Source organism: Lepisma saccharinum, chromosome 9, assembly GCF_977018435.1.
Source record: "Lepisma saccharinum chromosome 9, izLepSacc3.1, whole genome shotgun sequence".
Lineage (NCBI taxonomy): Eukaryota > Metazoa > Arthropoda > Insecta > Zygentoma > Lepismatidae > Lepisma > Lepisma saccharinum.
The window spans coordinates 31,919,778-31,940,181 of NC_139237.1; the positions used below are offsets into that span (position 1 = coordinate 31,919,778).

The window sequence follows — 20,404 nt, forward strand, 5'->3', positions numbered from 1 at the left end:
TATTAAATTTATTGAAATAATCGAAATATGAAACTCATTCAAGGAGCCGCAGTGGTCTAATCTGACAACCTCGTGGGATATCCGGGTTCGATTCCCGGAATTGGTTGGAATTTATCCAGCCTTGTCTCCGCACCCAGCCTCATAGCAATGGGTACCTGAGAGCAACCTTGGGGGATGAAGGCTGCCGGAGCATGGTGCTGATCACATCACCTGCAAAATATTTCGAGATCGAGAATCTTTGGGGCCCACCATGGCACGTTGCTATATGCACGGGGGAATTTACATTACCTTTACCTATGGAACTCGCCCAGGATGATGATGAAGCGCGAGAATACATGTTGCTAAATTCCACTGAGTCTATGTTTTCGTTGAAAAGTAAGTTTATAGACATTCCAACACATTTATCACTTCTAGGTGATTCACAAAGCACTTCTTCAACATTATTTAATGATGTGGATGTAGACTCAGCATCACTTGAGAGTTCACAAGGGGATGTGAAATCAGTACCGGGAAGAACGTTTGCAATAAGGACGAAGCAAGGAATTTTCACAATTCTCGCGAAAGTCACTGCGCGACTTTTTGCAAAAAAAATTGCAAAATTGAACTTTGCGGCCGCTTAGATTGTGTTTGGAATGTTGTGTTTTTCTTCATGCTGCATGGGAATAATAATTCAAATTACTATTATTATTATTATTACTGTCGCAGATCTTTGACTGTGATGAATTAGCCATTTTTAATTTTTTTCTACAGCATTTTCCATAATATTTCAAAAGCTCAAGGGGGGGGTTTAAACCCGGTAACCCCCCCCTTGCGTACGCCACTGGGGTATTAATATGTCTGACAAATTTACAATTCATGATGGGTTAAAACAAGGAGATGCATTATCTCCATTGCTCTTTAATTTTGCCTTAGAATATGCTGTCAGGAAGGTAAAAGAAACTAAAGAAGGACTAAAATTAAACAGTGTGACTCAGTTGTTAGCATATGCAGATGATGTAGACTTACTGGGGGATGATGTGAATACAATTCAGAATAATGCTAAAATATTTTTCAAAACTGCTAAAGAGATAGGTTTGGAAGTTAACAAAGAGAAAACTAAATATATGCTTACAGGCCAAAACCAAGTGTTAGGTAATAATCAAAATCTAATTATTGATAACAACTCGTTTGAACCAGTTTCCAAATTCAAATACTTAGGAGTAATACTAACAAAATTAAAATTATATTAAAGAGGAAATAAAAAGTAGGCTTAATTCAGGAAATGCATGTTACTTCTCTCTTCATAAACTTTTGTCTTCTCATTTAATATATCAGAAACTAAAAGTTAAAATATACAAAACAGTAATTTTGCCTGTAGTATTATATGGATGTGAAACTTGGTCCCTTACATTGAAAGAGGAACATAAATTGAGAGTATTTGAAAATAAGATCCTTAGGAAAATCTTTGGACCTAAAAGGGATGAGGAGACAGGTAAGTGGAGAAGGTTACATAATTTAGAACTACATAATTTGTATTCATGTCCAGATATTATTAGAATAATTAAATCAAGAAGACTTAGGTGGGCAGGCCATGTGGCACGAATGGGAGAGGAAAGAGGAGTATACAGGATTCTTGTTGGGAAACCTGATGGTAAGAGACCTGTAGGAAGGCCAAGACGAAGATGGAGGGACAACGTTGAGATGGACCTAAGGGAAATCGGTAGGGATGGGAAAGAGTATATAGATCTTGCTCAAGATAGGGAAAGATGGAAGGCCTGTGTTGCTGTAGCCATGAACCTTCGGGTTTAAGAAGGCTAGAGAGTTAGTTAGTTAGTTAATATGATCAACATTTGATATATGGTGGTACAGTGGAACCCCGAGTCTATGTTCCTGGAATTTACATTTCCACATTCAATCTCCATGATGTCAGTAGAGTAAAAATGTGATAATTTTCCCTGATTTTGCATTTTCCCACATTTCAAGTTTTTCATCTTGGTTCCCTGAAGAACGTAAAACCAGGTTTTTGGTATATTTTCTTCCTCTGCGGAACTGAATATTTTTGCTTCTAACTGTAAAATGAAAGCTCTTTATGCCACCCTCCATGGTGGAGTGGTTGTCAGCGTAATGTGCTACAAAGCCAAAAGCCTCAGGTTTGAACAATATGCAAGCATGCATGTATCTCATTATTGTCCTATCGCCTATTTTATCATGTAATGCTTCACTCTCATAGTCACAATTAACCTCAATAGGTAGAAATAGAAACAATTTGCAATGTCTCATGATATTATGTTAAATTACCAAAATCCTACTAGAGGAAAATCCTATAAAATTTTCCTAGATTTTACATTTACTAGCATTTCCTGCTCCCCTGAAGAACATAAAATTGAGGTTCCATCTAGAAACACTTTGAAATGTCTCATGTTAATACACAAAGTGGCCAAAATAAAAATAGAAACTCTTAGCAATCTCGCATGTTAATACGTAAAATATCTAGACAGAAATACAATGTTAAGGAATACGTGATAGACACGGTGGCATATGTTGGTGAAAAGACAAGAATGTCCACCAGACAGATATCATGTGTTCTTGCATTCCAAGGCTCTGTTTATCAACTTTTGTCTAACAAATCAATATTCCAAACTTTTTGTGAGGAGTGTAGAAAGTCTTTGCAATGTATCATGTTAATATATAAAAGAACCAAAATAGAAAGTCCTTGCAATGCCTCATGTTAATAAGTTTTAATCACCATAGTAAGGAGTTCAAAAATACATAAAAATGTAACATGTTATTATTAATTTATTTCCAAAAGTAACATATTATTGTTGCCATTACTTTGCTCCCAAAAGTAACACATTACAATTACAGTTGCTTTGTCATACAGTAAGTAGGCCTCCCTGATGGTGCAGTGGTAGTGTCCTCGCCTTGTAATTAAGGGTTCCCAGGTTCAATACCCGGTGGAGGCACAGTGCACAGTGGTTCGGATCTCACATTAAACTGTTGGTCCAGTCCTGATTAGCTTTTCTGTGCATAAAGTGGACTTCATTAATTTATTTTTGTTACCTTAAATTAATTCAGAACAGAAGGATTTATTTGAACCATGATGAAACATATTTTATTGTGCTGTTTTAAATGTGTGTATTTAAAGTTATACTGGGAAAACATGAACTACGGAAAACATATTTTTGTATTTGTGTAAACAGTTAAATGTAGTTACTGTATGATTGATTGATTGATTTAATGAAGTATGAAAACAATTACTCAAATAATTTTGGTAATGTATTACTAATGCAAGAACCAAAGAAATAATGAATTACTAACACAAGTATTAAAAATGTAACATGTTACTAATTAAGGTATTACTTGTGTTATGTTCTCCCAACTGTGACTGTAGAAATGTATCCACAAAGAAGATAAAATAACAGTCAAATTAAATAAGTGTTATGTGATCCGATATGCATCCTAAGGTCAAATATGAAGTGTACAGAACTTGCACTAGAAGGAATGTTATTTTGAATGCTAGCTTACCCAGCCCAGCACTCATATTAAATACCACTGCAGGAGTTTGGAAATAAATACCCTGAATCATTTTAAAACTTTGTGGAGTTCAAACTAAACAGCACAGCCATATACATTCTAAGGTGTATATAGTTCACTACAAGAAGCTGGTTCGCTTTCATTCGAAAAAGCTTGGAAGCTTCTAATTCATTACATGAGATGAATTTCAAAAGTAGAGCCAATTGATGATAAAAAGTGACTGGGAACAGTGTTCAGCTGCATGCAGCAGCCATACATTCACCAGTCTGCTGTTATTTCCCTACAGGGATTGATCGAGTAATGATGGCTGCCAGTTGAGTTGTACTTTTTCTAATGCCAAATGTAAAAATGCTGAAATTCATTGTGAATTGTGTGAAATTTATGTACAGACAGTAGTAACGAGTGAATGAAAACTATGGCAATGATGTCTTGAGTTAGAGAAGGGTGTACAAATGATCACATTGAAGAAAAGAATGGTTTTCAGATCGACCACATTATTGACTGCGTGAATGTAAAAACACCATTATGTTATGGAATTTCCAGAAATTTCACAGACAACATTTGTAATGATCCCAAGAGATCATACTCATTAGCAATGCTAATGTTTATTTACTTGGTTTATATGTAACCATTGTTATTATGTTCAAAATTATTTTATTTACGTGTTCAATGTTACATGTGTTAAAACCTCATTTGAAAATTGTGTTTATCAGTAGTAATGTATTATTATTCTGTAAATAAGGCCCTCCGTGGTCGCAAAGAATATGTAATATTTATCTTATAATTGTATATTACCGTTTAGCGCACGTTTAATATAATAATATGTATTTATCTTTGGTGCCTTGAGCACGTAGTTCAATCGTCTGCCGTAGAGATGGCCTTGCCTGCTCTAGCACGGTTCCACGTAGTTTGCGTGAATGCCGCTAAAGGCGCTACTTGAACCAAGGCTATATAACCGGCTGCGCAGCAGATTTTCTTCAGTTGGCTTTCAGGTTGGCTCACGATAAGATCTCTCTTACCAAGTGACCTGGAAGAAGGAGCACTCTTGCGAGAGGCCAAGCATCCTAAAGAAGGAAGGAAGAAGGTGCACTCCCCTCTTGCGAGAGGCAAAGCACCCTAGAGAGGTTGAACTCTGCCTTTGGCAAGAGAACCCACTCCACTTTCGAGTGAGAGATATCCCACTCTGCCTATTGGTGAGAGATAAACTCCACTTTAGAGTGAGAGGACAAGCTCTGCTTGCTGCGAGAGGTTTCCTCCCCTATCAACCTGCAGCACCCTGCCAGGGTAGTGTGGTGTTGGGTTTCTAGGCAACCACCCAGAAGGTAAAATTACAGGTCCGATAAAATACTATGGTTATCGTGAGGGTGACCTTAATAAATGCCCCTTTGTTCCCCCAAAGCCAACAGTTTCCTGTAAAAAGCTTGAAGCTACAGAAGTCGGCACAAGGACAGCACATTCTTAACGAGAGTTGGAGCTACGTTTTTGACGGCAGAGGGCAGCAGCAGCAGTGTTCCTGTTCTCAGTTTACAGCAGTTGCAGAAGTCAGTCTCCCCCCCCCCTCTCATTGTGTGGCAGTACATACATAGGCCAGTGAGTGTAATATCCTACGTGGGTGTGTGCTAAACTTACAACATTTACAGTGTATCCAGCTATAGTTATTAAACTTTCTCTAACTTTAGACATTGTACTCCGCTGGAGAAAAGGTTAGCGTAATGGGTAAAACTTTGCAGTGCATTTGGTACTACTGATTGGTCGTTGCCAAGCTAGTTGTCTTATAACTCCTCTGACATACTCGTGCAGGTGTAGTTAGGCACCTTTCTCGAGCACATTGTTGTTACGAACACATCAGGCTGGTGGAACACGAATGTGTGATGGCTCCAAAAAAATTGACAGCCACTCACAAAACCTAAAGAGTGACATTTTACATTGCATGATCAATGTACTTATTAGCTGTCTAGTAATTATGATCCCCTGGTTTCTGAGTAAAGGAGTTCACATAACTTTCAAGGCATCAGAAAAGAGGATGCATAGTATTTCCAAAACCAGTCCGTTATTGAAGTAACTGAGTTGTTTAAATGTGTGCTGTTTTGATTAGAATTCATTCAATTCAGAAACAAATGGAAAGGTCTTCTCACTGTAAATTTATTGTTATTCTTCTTGACACTTACAGGTGTTATAAGCATTTAAACATGTTTTTGATGTAACATTTGTCTGGTGAAGGGAGCTTTGTTTCCTGAAATGTTACATCAAAAATAATATGTATTGCTTGTAAAAACCATAAACAATGCACGCAATATGTACATACAAGAAGAATAGATGTATTATCACACGGCACCCGATTGGTCTGCCCTTTTTACCGGCAATCCCCCTCCATGAATGTATATACACAGGGTTGGTGCTCAGGACTGCACTTCTACCCTGAAGATGAGAGTGACGTTAGCTCTCGAAAGTTTGGAACCTTTCCACAACTCATCTGGTCGATAGCCCGAGAGAATCTTTTCATCATTCGTTACCAGGAAAGCTTCAAGGCTTACTTCAGATGTATTATGTTTGTATTTTTTATGTAGCTTTGCATTTTTGCCACTTTTGACTTGCTGCAATAGGATGAGTCATAATAAAACGAAATTGATGAAGGTCACTCACAAAGAACATGCATGTCCATAACTCAAACTTAGAAACTTTGGTGATGAGATCAAAGTAAACCACTCAATCTATTTGGTAACTGAGCCAGAATAATTTTATTGTGTAACAAGTCGCAAGATTTTAAAGCTAAAATAATAACACGGTACCCAACAAATATTCTCCCCTTCCTGCTTCCCCCCCAAAATATTTTGTTAAGTTAAAAAAGTGTACAATCTCTGTGAATTCTGAGTACATGTAGTGGCCGGGCCGGGAATGTGATTTATGTAGTTTGACCACGTGATTCTATTTTTGTGAATATCCTCATCATTTCTGCCTATTTTCTTGAAAGTGTTTTTTAAATAAATTGTTTTCTCACAAACTTTTCATATTTTCTATTCTCTTATATTCTTGAGCACGACCTTATTTCAACCCACCATAGCATCATGAAAGAAGTCATTTTCCTTTTCTTTTCTTGTCTACTTACACCATGCATCCCTTACAGTGCTTTCTCCAGTACACCCTTCTCTTACTCATGCCAAGTGACCTGGGTAATCAGATGAATAAACAATGAAGGTTCTTTGACAGGAATACGAAACTTACAAAAATATTGGTAAAGATAAATTCAGATTATTTTGAAGACCTGTAATTTGCATTCTGTTCTTGTGATTTACAGTAAATTTTACTAGTGTCATGGCTAAGAAAAGTGATGAGTTACCTGTGTCTAAGTTGGGACTGCCACTGAAAAGCAGTTGCTGATTCTACTTTCATTTGAATCAGTTTTGCAACAACATCTCTTGAATGGACATCAATGGTGCAGATTGTCATGATTTTCTGCCTGTCTTGTTTTGAGAGTTCTCCAAGCAGATGAGAAATCAGTGTATTCAATTGGGAAATCTGGAAAAAATACAAAATAAGTACTATAAAAAATACAATACATATTCTTTTATACTCAAGAAGTTGAAGTTGTGGAAGCAAAGAATTGCTTCAGAATTTGAAAATCCTAATTACAAATTATTAAACATTGATGTTGTATCAATATTTAATTTTAGTAGACATCGAATAACAGTCACGATAGTCCAGTCAGTAAGGCATCTGACTGACATGGCAGACCCAGGTTTCATTTCCAGCATGGGTGAATCCAGGTGGGAATTTTACCAGCTAGGTCTCTGTATGAAGTGATTCTGGAGTTCACTCAGCCTCTATAAATGGGTACCTGGAGGCAATCCTAGGGGATAAAGGCAGCCAGGTGCTGATCACATCACCAGCACAAATTGCCAAGACTGTGAATGTGTAGGGCACTACCTCCGCATTCTCTATATGGCTGCACAGCATGTTCAAATGTGTAGGTGGTAGGTCATCTTTTTAGATCCTTAACAAAGAATGGACACAAAATAATATTACAGTTATTACAGGATATGAAATTTTATTGATATCAATAAGAATCAATACAAAATTTACTCATACTGATAACTGATATTCTGCAGCTTCAATGTTAAGTTGTAAACAAAAGGAACTCTGTAGTTAGACATTTACTTTACATAACTAAAGTATACAAATTATACCATTATACTCATGAAAACAGATTTTGGTTTGAAGCTACAGGCTATTTAGAGAAATATCACATTGGTAAAACCATTACCAAGTTTACTGATAAAAACATACACCTATATTGGATAGAGTACAGTTTAACCCTATGTTATTCATGTGGGGTACACTTGTTTCTCAACCCTTTAATTATCTTCAAGGTATGAAATACACTATAAATTATACTGTGCATGTAGGCTGAATGTTCTTTCTTCCAAGAAAAGCTGCAATTTTCTGATGCACTTTCTAAGTGATGGAATATTATAAAGTCAGTTGCATGCTCTGGAGACAGTCCACCCCATGGGCCTAAATACCTAACAACCAAAGGAGTGTCATGTTCCCTTTTGATCACGTGGACACTTTCATGTTCACTTTCATCACTCATACATACCTACATGCATGGATGTCTGCAGGATTTTTCCAGGGAGGGGCAAGGAAGGTTACCGTATTTTTTCCAGGGGGGCAAACAAGTCACTTTTTCCCCCAAAAGAATGTAGTTCCCTAAAAAAACATTGCTTAAATTTGAATTTATAGTGTTAATGCAATAATTAACACATATTATTGTGACTAAAATGAAATTATATGTGTGAAATACATAATTTTTGGTTAACTTTCATTTTCCAGGGGGGGTCATTGCACCCCTTGCCCCCCCCCCTTCTGGACACCCATGCCTACATGTTCTATGCTTTGTTATTTTCCTTGTTACGTATTAAGCCCTCCAAGCATGCAACTAATGTAAACTTTATAATATTACGTGGCTTACAAAAGCAACAGAACACAGCTGAGCTTAGAACAAAGAAAAAGAAAGAACGTTCAGCTATACAAAAGCACCCATGTGCAGAATAGTTCAGTGTTGAAATTTTGCAATGAATATTGATGGAGGACACTTGGTACCCGATGCAACTAATGGAGGGATAATCTGTATCATACCAAATAATATTTATGTATGTTAAGACTATTTTAACACAATTTATTATTATTATATTGCCTCTCTCTTTCTATTTTTATTATTCTATGTATCTAAGTGTGAAGTATGCAAGGCACATGGCACAATTGAATGGATTCCACATTGAACTGCAGGTCCATTCTTGCAGCAATTAATTGCTGGTCTTGTTTGTATCACACAAATTAGAGTTTTATTTACTGCTTGAAATAACAAGAGATCATAATTAATTAGGACAGAAGTGATCACTTTGAACCAATGAGATCTTAATGACTTCTACTAATACACAAATGCTTGATCATCCTAACAATTGAAAGTTCTTTGATAAATGAGATCAGAAAAATTATGAGGAATTTTGCTCACGATCAACCAATACTGATAGAATACTGATTAATCTGTACTGTTGCTAACATATGTAAAGAAAAGATACAGTTGAACCTCGATTTTACGTTATTCAGGGGACCAAGTTGGGAAAACTCAAAATGTGGGAAAATGTAAAATCGAGGAATATTTTACAATATTATACTATGTTGAGACAATCACGAATGAATGTATAATGTGAGAAAATGTAAAATTCGGGAAAGTAAAATCATGGTTTCACTGTATATGATTTTTAAAATGTGACTTATTCACTATTATCCATATTCATACCTGCTTTTTCTGATAATCTTTCAAAGCATTCTCGTAACCTTCCTCTAATCTTGAGAATGCCATATTAACTTCGGTTGTCCAAAAAATTTGAGTGCCACAAAGAGATATTTGAGCTGGGTAGTCAAATAACCATTGGTCACGTGGTTTCTCCTCGTAAGTCACTACACCTTCTGCAAAGTAATGGAGCATTGTGCTTTTCATGGTATCTTGAAGGCGATTCAACCAAACTTCAACCTACAGCAGTTAAAGTTGTTCCATTACTCTCAAAATATGTTTGCATGTAAAATGTTTCTCTAGAGAACTACAAAATGTTATGAATTACAAGAAAGTCATATTACTTTATATTAGGGTGAATCAAATGAAAACGGGACAGTGGATGTATTGGGTTATATTTATGCATGTGTGTGGCGACAACCCTGTGTATGTGTAAAGGTAAAGCGGGAGGTAAGGAAGGAAACCCCTACTGCATATTAGACTCACCCTAGATAGTCCCACATGAGCACATGATATGCATAGGTGGTCAGGCAACAGTATCGTCCGAGCAGCAATCAAGGCCACATGGCCCGGCCTGTTGTCCTCTGGAGTAGTTTTGCTGCATGACAATGTGCGACCACGTATGTCAGCTGTTACAAAGAACAGTTGGCGACGTTTGAGTGGACAGTGTTGGAACACCCACCGTGTCTATCGCCATGCAACTTCCATATCTTTGGTCCTTTTAAAACGGCATTGAAGGGTCAGCGCTTCCACTTGAACAATGAAGTCATGGACAATGTTCGCAACTGGTTCTAATCTAAGCCAAAGGAGTTCTACGACCAGGATAGTCACTGCTTGTGAAACAGTGGGACAAGTGATTGTGTAACTTTGGAGATTACGTTTGAAATAAACCTTGTTGATTTCATTCTGTGGCCCCTGTACCATTTTCATTTGATCCACCCTCATATATAAATTAGGGATGGATTAATACTGAGCTTCCAACAGTCCATATTAAATAGTTAACATCACATGAAAAAACCCAAATGACTCATTCACCTCTTTAAATGTATCTGTCCAGAGCACTGCAAAAGAAGTTGTTATAGAAAAACAAATTGTGGATATATTTAGAAATTTACAGATGCAGGAAGCCTGAATTACTCATTTTAGACATGAAAAATAGGACTAAGCTGATGAATTGGTATCTGGCACTATTATTTAAAGTTTAATCAGAAATACTGACCAATAATTTTACAGTGTGTGTTACACATAGTCTGTAAAAAATGCCCTATATAACTTTTGTGGAATATAAATATCCTGGAAATTATACAAAATTCACAATTTACATTTATTTTGAATTGATATTTCATGGAAAATAGATTTTGTTTATATAGTAATATACAACTTTTGTCAGAAAAGTTCCAGGATTGATTTTTTTATTCTCTACCTGTGATATTCAAACACAAGAAATGGGTGTTATTCAGTCAACTGATATGTGTTCTGAATAGAAATGGCCTTGGATGTGTTTCCATGTAAACATACTAGGTGGCAGGGCTGTGCTAAGCAGCCCACTGTTTGGCTTGTTGCCGCATTTAGTTGGAAGTTACACAAGTGTCGTGATGGACGTGCATTCCGAGCAGAGCGTTAACATTAAGTTTTGTGTTAAACCCCTAGTGAAACATGGAATATGATACAGCAAGCATTTGGTGACAAGGCATTATCGAGAAGCCGTATCTTTGAATGGCACAAAAGGTTTCGGAAGGGCAGAGATTCAGTGCAAGATGATCCAAAGACAATGTTGATCTCATTTTTCATGCTAAAGGTTTGGTGCACCATGAATATCTGCCTGAAGGACAAACGATAAACAAAAACCTTTATATTGACATCCTGAAACATTTGCGTCAAGTAATTCTGCGGCGCCATCCTGATCTGTGGGCATCCGGGCAGTGGTTCTTATTGCACGACAATGCAAGCCCACATACTGTTTTATCAGTCCAGGAATATCTGGCGAAGCATCGTATCTCTGCTTTACCACATCCCCCATATTTACCCGACCAGTTACTGTGTGATTATTTTTGGTCTCCCCATGTGCAAACACCTCTGAAAGGGAAGCGTCATGAAGATATTGGTAGCAATCAAAACGGTTTTGTGACAGATGTGCTGAGAAGCATCCTAGATGAAGCTTTCCCTGCTTGCTTCCATGACCTCCAGAAACGGTGGCAGCTGTGTATAGATAGTCGAGGGAACTATTTTGACAAAACCTAGGACCATTACTTCCTAAGTTGAATAAATTATTTTTTACGAGCTCAGTCCTGGAACTTTTTTGACAAAGGTTGTAATATAGTAATGTTTAAATTCAGTGTATTAAGTTTATATCTTCAGAGGTAGGGTTGGGGAGATTATCCTTAGTCCCAGGTGTAGAAAATTATATTATTAACATAAACAGCATATTTTTTTCCCTCTACCTGCCTACATAATGTTCCACTTTCCAATTGACAACACCCTACAGAGCAAGAGTTAAAATATGTCCAATGATATCAATAATAATGTATCCCAGACGATGGGTTAGGGTATTTTCTTAGTTTCAAGGTATAGCAAATGTTATTACAGAAATAAGCAGCATGAGATTACCTCACTCCTGACTACTTAACAATCAACTTTCCATGTGTAAATTAACATGTATTATGTTCACTACATAGATTAAAATGAGTCCGCAAGTGCAAGACAATCAATTTATCCTTGGAGGGGATCAGAGGGATTTTCCTTGATCGAATATGTAGAATCTGGAATTATTTAAATAAATAGCATCACATTCCCCACCCTTGCCTACTTAACCTCTAGCAGCCAGTTGGGACAACTACTATTGCACTGCCAATTGTCAATTTTGGAAAATTTTGGAATTTTAACCTAAACTTGAGACCCCTAATGGACAAACATGTTAGAACAGGGGGCACGTGAAATCGAACGTGGGTCTTTCAACATGATTACCAGCAAATCTCAAACAATTAGGATCCACAGGGCAGATGAAAGAACTGATTTTCCACACAAAATTTGAAATATGCTTTATTCATAGGTGTGTCATTTCTTTTACAACATGACTTTGCATAATTGTAGGAACATAACAATGCTTCATAAGAGATTTTTCATTGAGTTTGGTATATTGTGCTGACCACAATAACCTTCCAAATTCAAAATATTATTATTATTATTATTATTATAGTTGACATAAAATTTCAATTTTTTTATTCTTCTTTTGCCAATTTTTATTATTGGGAGATAAATTGTGTTGGTTATCGGTTATCCATTAGTAATTCATACCGTTGATAGTGTCCTCGTGAAATAAAAATGGCCCATACACTTTTAGTTTCGATACGGCAGAGAACACATTTACTTTAGGAGAGTCATATTCAACCTCCAAAACAAATTGTGGATTCTAGGTCCCCCAAATCCTTACATTGTGTTTGTTTACTTTCCCATTGACGTGGAACGTTGCTTCGCCACTGAAAATGATTTTCGCTGACAGGTCCTCATTATTCTCCATAAGTGTTAATAAATGTTCACAGAAAGCAAGTCATTTTTTACTGTCATCAGGTTTATTACTACATTCTATTGTTAATGTAAACATTTTTTCCTCATCACATATGTCCTTGTACTTACAAGTACTTCAAATGATGGATTATTTGAACATATAATTCAGGGCTGAGCTGATATCACTTCTGATACCTCTAATTGGCACTGTTACTAATGTAAATACTTGAAAAAAATTTAACATTTCAAAATTGTTTAGTAATTGTTACATTTGGACTATACAGGGTGGCGACTCTAGGACCATATTAAAATTCAAGTATAATTCCTGGTTTTCAAGAACTTTACAACAATTCAAGGGTGCAAGTAGTACATACACACAAATATATAAACAATATAAAGTGTCTGCTTGATTCCAATGTATCAAAAAATTCAAATTCAATTCAATTAAACGAGATATAATATATATATATATATATATATATATATATATATATATATATATATATATTTAAAATATTTAATTCAAGGCACAGAGCTTACATTTTCCATTCCATATACTCATTCTTGAAATACATCTACAAACACATATCGCAAATGTTACAGGATATACTAATCTACGAAAAATTTTTAATTGTACAAGAATTTCAAATTCAAATTTAGCTAATCAACTTCAAAATATCTTGCAATAATTTTCCATCTGCCAGATAGTTTGTTCCGGAAAGGACAGTTACAAAGAAATCAGATTGAGAGAATTCTATTTTATTTTTCCCTGCAGCTTTCTTATTCTTTCTGCATATAAGTAATAGCTAAGCTGTGAAACAGGTGCCTGAGAGCATTTATAAATATGTATAAATTCAATGGAATTTGGATTAATAAAAGTTGCAATTTTTTACGCCTGCGGAGAAAAATTCACGTGGAATTCATGTACAGAGCATTCCCTGACATTCGCTACGAGACTCGGCAGCAAGTGGCCCGGCGTCAGCACTTTTCTTTCCCAGTGAACAGGGTCCATGACGGTCGCACGCTACAGTCTGTTTCTTTCGCTCTCCCTGCCTTCACTCTCTTTCCCTTTCTGTTGACGTTGCAGACACATGCCAGTATAATCCTCCCTCGAAAGTTGTGTTGTGTCGTGTCCGTGTGTTGAAGATTGTGGCTTAGTATGGCACCACAAAAGTTTACATTACAACAAAGGATTTATGTTGTCGAATGTTACTTTGGAAAGAGGAATTGTGGAGAAGTGCAACAACATTTTTCAACGAAATTTCCTGGTGTTCCCGTTCCACATAGGACCACTATATTAAACCTCGTAAAAAGGTTTAGAGTAACAGTCAGTTCTGAATAAAAGTGGAAAGAAAAACCCACATGTACTTACTGAGGAAAAACTCGATGAGATAGGACAAAGGTTAGAACAGTCTCCTCGGAAATCTATCCGCCACCTCTCACAAGAAACGGGTGTTTCAAAAACCCTCTAGGTCCCCCGATTTGTCAGCCTGCGATTTTTATTTATGGGGAAATCTAAAAAATAAAGTATACAAAGACAATCCGCACACTATCTGTGAGATAAAAGAGAGCATTGTACGAGAAATTGGGAGAATTACAGTAGACGAACTTGCACGTGTACATGCCAATTTTCTTCGGGTATGCCAGGAATATGTTGCAGCAGAGGGACATCATTTTCAACACCTTCTGTAGTCAAGGTTAGTACACAATATGAAAACTGTAATTTTAATAGCCGACTCTACCAACTGTCGTGGACCCTGTTCGACAGGAAAGACTAGCTCTGATGCCAGGCCGCTTGCCACTGAGTCTCGTAGCGAATGTCAGGGAATGCTCTGTATAATTCCCAGAGCCAATAATTCACACAGAATTCCCAGAATTCCCAGTGAGTAGCCACCCTGCTATACCATGTGAATTTACCAGAATTTTGCTTTTAAAATATTCATAACTTCACAAACGCTTAATCACAAAATTAATTTTTTCAAGCATTTTTTTTGTAAAAAATAAAGAAAATTATGCATTTTGCATAATGTCCTGGACTTTTAGACTCTGCAATTTTATGGATCCCACAAGATATCTGGACTCCAGGAAAAGTATTGTCTGGCATCAGTGATTAGATTCCAACCAATACTTTCCGATGATTATACTGATACCAGAGTCAGGCCTAATATCATTACATAAGAGTATTCACAAAATATTGCTTACGGGTCCACTGCAGTCACAATCACGGTTGAACTCCACATATTCTCCATCCTTCGCATGCATACCTAAAGCCACATGAGTACTTTTCTCGGTCCTGTCACGAAACTTCAGCTTGGCCATGGAATCAAATAACTTAGTCAGGTGCCTATGAAAATAACAAAATATTATGATTAAAAGCGATTATTTTTGCATGATGATAAATAAATTTAATTAAAGAAATATATTTTTAAATGAAGAATGAGAAAAATTATCAGTTTTATATTGGTATCAGCTAAATATTCATATTATCAGTTATTAGCCCTAAGTAAAATTGCGATAGTTATACTGATTTAATATTTTTGCATATTTTGCAATTCAGAGCAAAATCATACCATTTTTTTACATTCTTATGAATATAAAGATATAGGTCATATACCGGAAATCTGGTTTTGCAAAGTAAATGTACCCAAATATGCAGTTAATTTTTCTGAGTCCAAATCCTTTGTACAGTGGAACCTCGATTTTACGGTTTTTAGGGGACCAAGCTGGGGAAACTTAAAATGCGGGAAAATGTAAAATTCAGGAACGTAAAATTGGGGTTCCACTGTATTAAACTGAATACATACATTAATTACTTCTGATAGGAAAAAAAATTCATCATGCAACATTAGCAATTTTATATCACATCAATAGAATATTGGTTATCACTATGGATAATGGCCAATCATCACATTGAACGGAATAACAACAAATCAGTACAGAAGAATATATCACTAGAAATAACAAAGGAAACTTGAAATAGCATGTATGTTACCTGATAACCAGTTCTGGTTGATTTCCATTCGACAAGATATCCAGTAGGTCAGCAGATGACACAAAATAGAACCGTGGGAAAGCCAGCCTCTTTGTTTCTAAATACTCTGCAAGAGCCTTCTCACAAAGAATCAATTCTTTCTGCAAAACTTCCAGATTCTCATACAGATGTGGTCTGTTTGTTGCGTTCACTACATTACGAGTTTTTGACATTTCAGTCATGAGAACCTGAAATAAAAGAAAATGATAGTGGATGAATTCTTGCATGATTTCTTTTCTACTTGGGGATAATTCATATGCTCTTAACAGATTGATTTGGAATACTATAATGAAATTTGTTAGCATGTATAAATGCATATTTGAGCTTAATGTATATATAATTGCACATAGTGGAGGTAATTTTTATGGCATTGCTCATTTCTTTTTCTTCATTTCAAGATTTAAAAATAACCTGTAGCACACTCGGGTGGCTGAGTATTGTATATGATCAACTTTCAATCTGGTCACCAAAGTTTCTGTGTTCAAATCCCAGCCTGGAAATAAGTGTTCTTTTCGAGAGTACAATTATCAATTTCATCTAATGATCACTCATCCTAATCTTTGCAATTAGCCAAAAAGTGCCAGAAACCGGCATAAAAAAATACAATGCTTTCTCTTAACCCTAGTTCTGCAAAATGCATTTATAACTCCTTCCCTTGCCAAATCCCTGAATTTTACAGGCATTTTCAAATATGTATTTGCAGACTACATTATTCACATTATTTCAGAACAGCTGACATTTAACAAACTTTTGTATCATCATATCCAAGGGAGTTGGAAGAAAAACACTTGTATTTTACAAAGTTTGTTTAATCAGTTGCAAGATAGTTCATTGTTTGTTGTTGACCAAACATAATCCTACATGTGCCAAGTCTTATGTTTTTATGCCAAATTTATAGCATTTGTCACTACAAGCTACTGTATTGATATTATATTTTCTTGACTGTTGGTACCCAGGAGAAATAAAGGTTTTCTAACTCATTGTCATTACAGTTATTTTTTGTTTTTATGAATTTAATATCTTCTTTTAATTTTTTTCCAAGTTATTATTTGCACTTCCAATCAATTCTGATATAATTCTAACATGTAATACAAAAGTTTTTCTTCCAACTCCATAGAGTCAGATGATGCAAATGAAGAGTTGCAAGACCTGAATGAGCTATGCACGTTAGTGGAATCTCCAGTCTACTTCTGTTCATGGTTACAGGAGAGAAAAGTTACAAATATCAGTCATGGTTGAAGTAAAAGGAATATACAATGATGCCATTATATCTTTTGAGCCATAAAATGTTACTATTAAAGTAAAATCTATAGTTAAGACGAACCAATTAAACAGTCTTTATTGTATTTAGCGCAATGAGTTTCCATCCCTGTCTGGAAATGAATTGTTTCCACTAGTAGGAAGCACTGTATTACGCTAAGAACACCCTTGAAATTTGACCTCCTACAACAGCTACCTAGGATTTTATGGGATGAGCTAATGCCAATGCAAAGGTGCCTCACTGCATGTGACAGGCAAGGATATAAATTTGTGGTAATTATTGTAAGACCTAAAATATCAGTTTTCATGTATTTAACGTTATTTAATGAAATTAAATAATAACCCACGTTGCAACTGTGAGGGTCAAGGCCTATCTACCGACTGCCGGCGTCACTCCCGCCAGAAATGGCAGATTATCCAACCAGTCATTGCTATAGATTTTCATAACTGGGTTACGCTATTCTTTCGTAGCCCCCCAATTTCCTCACTATGGTGGTTGGCTACCGGTCCCATACGCTAGTCGAAATCTCAGAAGAAAAGTTCTTAGGCTTCCCCCACTTCGGAGAATGGAACCTGTGTGTGTCCTGTAGCCCTTAGACCACACGATCACAGGGCAGGACCATTTAACAAATTTATATAAGTAATAAAAATAATCCGTAATTGACAAATATATTAGGGCAGGTCCGCCTCCGGGCCTTTTAGGATGCTTCGCAAGGTATAAGACTGTTTGTTGTGTCAAATTACCAGACTAATTTACTTGGGGTTATATATCTTTTTTTTTTAATTTGTTGTTCGTATTTCCTTCTTTTCTTTTCTTTTTTTTTGTCTCCTTAGGAACTGGAAAAGAAATCTCTGGACAAATAGACAGTTTTAATTTCTTCTTTTAACATTAACAAATTGTATCTTTAAAATATTAGAATGGTCACAAAAACACTCACGTACCTTAAATTCTTCATCAATTTTGTCAAATCTTTGTGAATCTTCAGGTAGTTGTTTACGAATGTCATCTGAACCAATGAATATAGATTCAAGATGCAGCCATGTCCTTTGCACTTCAAACCATATTGTTATAACTTGATCGGCATATGAAAGCTTTTGCTGCCATGCAGAAACTTCTTCCAGAAAATATGAAATATACTTCGATGTCATGAGGTTCTGCAATTGTACCTGGAATAAGTGAAATGATTTACTAACATTAAAATGAAATGTAAACTGAGAAAAAAAGATAACCTGAGGACTGTATTTATATTTCACATGACATATCTTTATTTAATATTATTCAACAATGATGGGACAGGTTAATAAATACACTAGCAGTATTAGCCATGGTAAAATTACTTGTAATTTTACCAGAAGCCAATGATCCTCTCAAGGACTATATGGAATTTTATATCGGATCAGTACAATATCAGTTATAGGTATTGGTAATTTTTATATTGGTACTTTATAAGTGTCAGCCAAAATTTCATATTGGCCCATCCATAACTTTTATTTTCTTCGTTTCACAACATGGGATGTGTGATGATTAGATGAAACTGAAGGAAGTAAACCATCAAAGAGCAGCCATGCCAAGGCCTGGACTTCAACCCATCAACGTATATGGTTAGATTGAAAGTCAACCACTCAACATGCTCAGCCACCAAATCAGTACCACTTATCTTCTTCTCCTTTCAAATATAAAGATATAATTCACATACTCTGATTATGTAATATTAATGTTAAAATATGCAGTCTCCTTCTTTCTAAGACAAAACCTATTATATGGATTGTGAACTGATTTATTGTACTTGGAGTTTCTAACACATTTGGCTAATTATAGGCAATTTATAGATTTATTAGTAATTTTACTGGTGTACCAGTACACCAATACACCTACATAGAGGCCAGTATCGATAGAGTACTGATCAATCTGTCCCATTCTTACTTACTTACTCATATTAAATATGAGTAAGTGTGTAGTCTATAAATATAGTTAATGAAATATAGGAGTTTTACTGATTCCAATACGATTTCCAGACCTTCCATTTTCAGATAATATTCAAATTTAAGAAATCAGCTTTGTCACATTCCTACAACCTACAGTGAAAAAAGTAAGTGATTATATGTTATAATTAGAGTCAAATATTTATGGCATTTCTGTGTTAAAATGGTGAATATAAACCTAGGATTGATTAAAAAACTATACTTATTACACAAAATTAACATTTCACTTCTAATAGCACATTTACATAGCTATGAGAGTATTACGTTTATTCCTGTGTAAAGGAATCCATTTTCTATTCTCAAATATTTACAGCAGAATTAAACAATTTTCAATGACTTGCATAATTCACAGGATAATTCAAACCTCAGAAGGTATCGCATCAGTAAATAAACCCTACATTTCAGTTTATTTTGCATTTTGCAGTTTGTTTTGCATCATTTCGTGACAAAATATGGTTGCAAAATGCACCTCACACCTTTCAAAAACAAGAAAAATTAAGAATACAATTTGTTATTTCAAATTCCGTATTGTCATCAAAAATGAAATATGTATGCAACTAGTTACAATTAAGACAATTTAATAGCATTTTGTTTCATTGGGACTTGAAAGTTAAATGGTACAACGTGAGAAAAATCTGAAAATAAAGGGTTATAATAATGAAAAATATCATTTGTTCAAACAAACCTGGTTATCCTCTAAGGTCTCAATTAATTCTTCACTTGCACGAAGTAAAGTGCATTCAGTGCGTGGATGAATTTCATGATCAAATTCCATACTTGACCAAGTAATATTCAATTCCCTCAGGATCTTCTCCATTGACATTTCTTTTACTGCTTTGTCTACAATATTTTTCACTTCTTCTTCAAAGTCATGGAGATTCAAAGCCAGTAAATCGGCTAATGTAGTTTTCATATCCATCACAAATTCCACCTACAATACACATATTTAAAGTGAAAATTCAACAATCAAAATGATAAATGGATAAAAAAACACAATAGTCGAATTCCTGAGAATAAAACAAATTTAGGATAGTGTATCACGTGTAATCTTTGTGGTACTAGTAACAAAATAATAACTACAAGCTAAAAACTAATGGGCAAATACTAAGTACAGTCATGGGCACTTCTGGGTTGTAATAATTCCATTTACTTTCAACCCAGAAGTGTCCGTGACTGTACAGCATTATTTAATAAAAGCAAGCATTTCCTAATTTCTATTCTTTTCTATAATTCTTCAAATGTAATTATCAAATGAGAAATACACAGGAAACACTCACTGAACAAAACAGAGAATACATATCTCATATATAAGCCATATC

At 35.5% G+C, this 20,404-nt stretch overlaps 1 protein-coding gene across 2 annotated transcripts in view; it reads right to left on the reverse strand.

The window, feature by feature from the left end:
• The window catches only part of Dhc93AB (Dynein heavy chain at 93AB), a 584,738-nt gene that overhangs the window by 326,623 nt on the left and 237,711 nt on the right, over nt 1-20,404 (reverse strand). For both annotated transcript variants that reach the window (XM_083127975.1, XM_083127974.1), the window contains 6 exons: nt 19,771-20,016; nt 18,045-18,269; nt 15,804-16,030; nt 15,014-15,155; nt 9,314-9,547; nt 6,851-7,029 (listed from right to left, as the gene is read on the reverse strand). In XM_083127975.1, the coding sequence (XP_082984101.1) occupies nt 6,851-7,029; nt 9,314-9,547; nt 15,014-15,155; nt 15,804-16,030; nt 18,045-18,269; nt 19,771-20,016 (1,253 nt within the window). The remainder of the gene's footprint in view (nt 1-6,850; nt 7,030-9,313; nt 9,548-15,013; nt 15,156-15,803; nt 16,031-18,044; nt 18,270-19,770; nt 20,017-20,404) is intronic.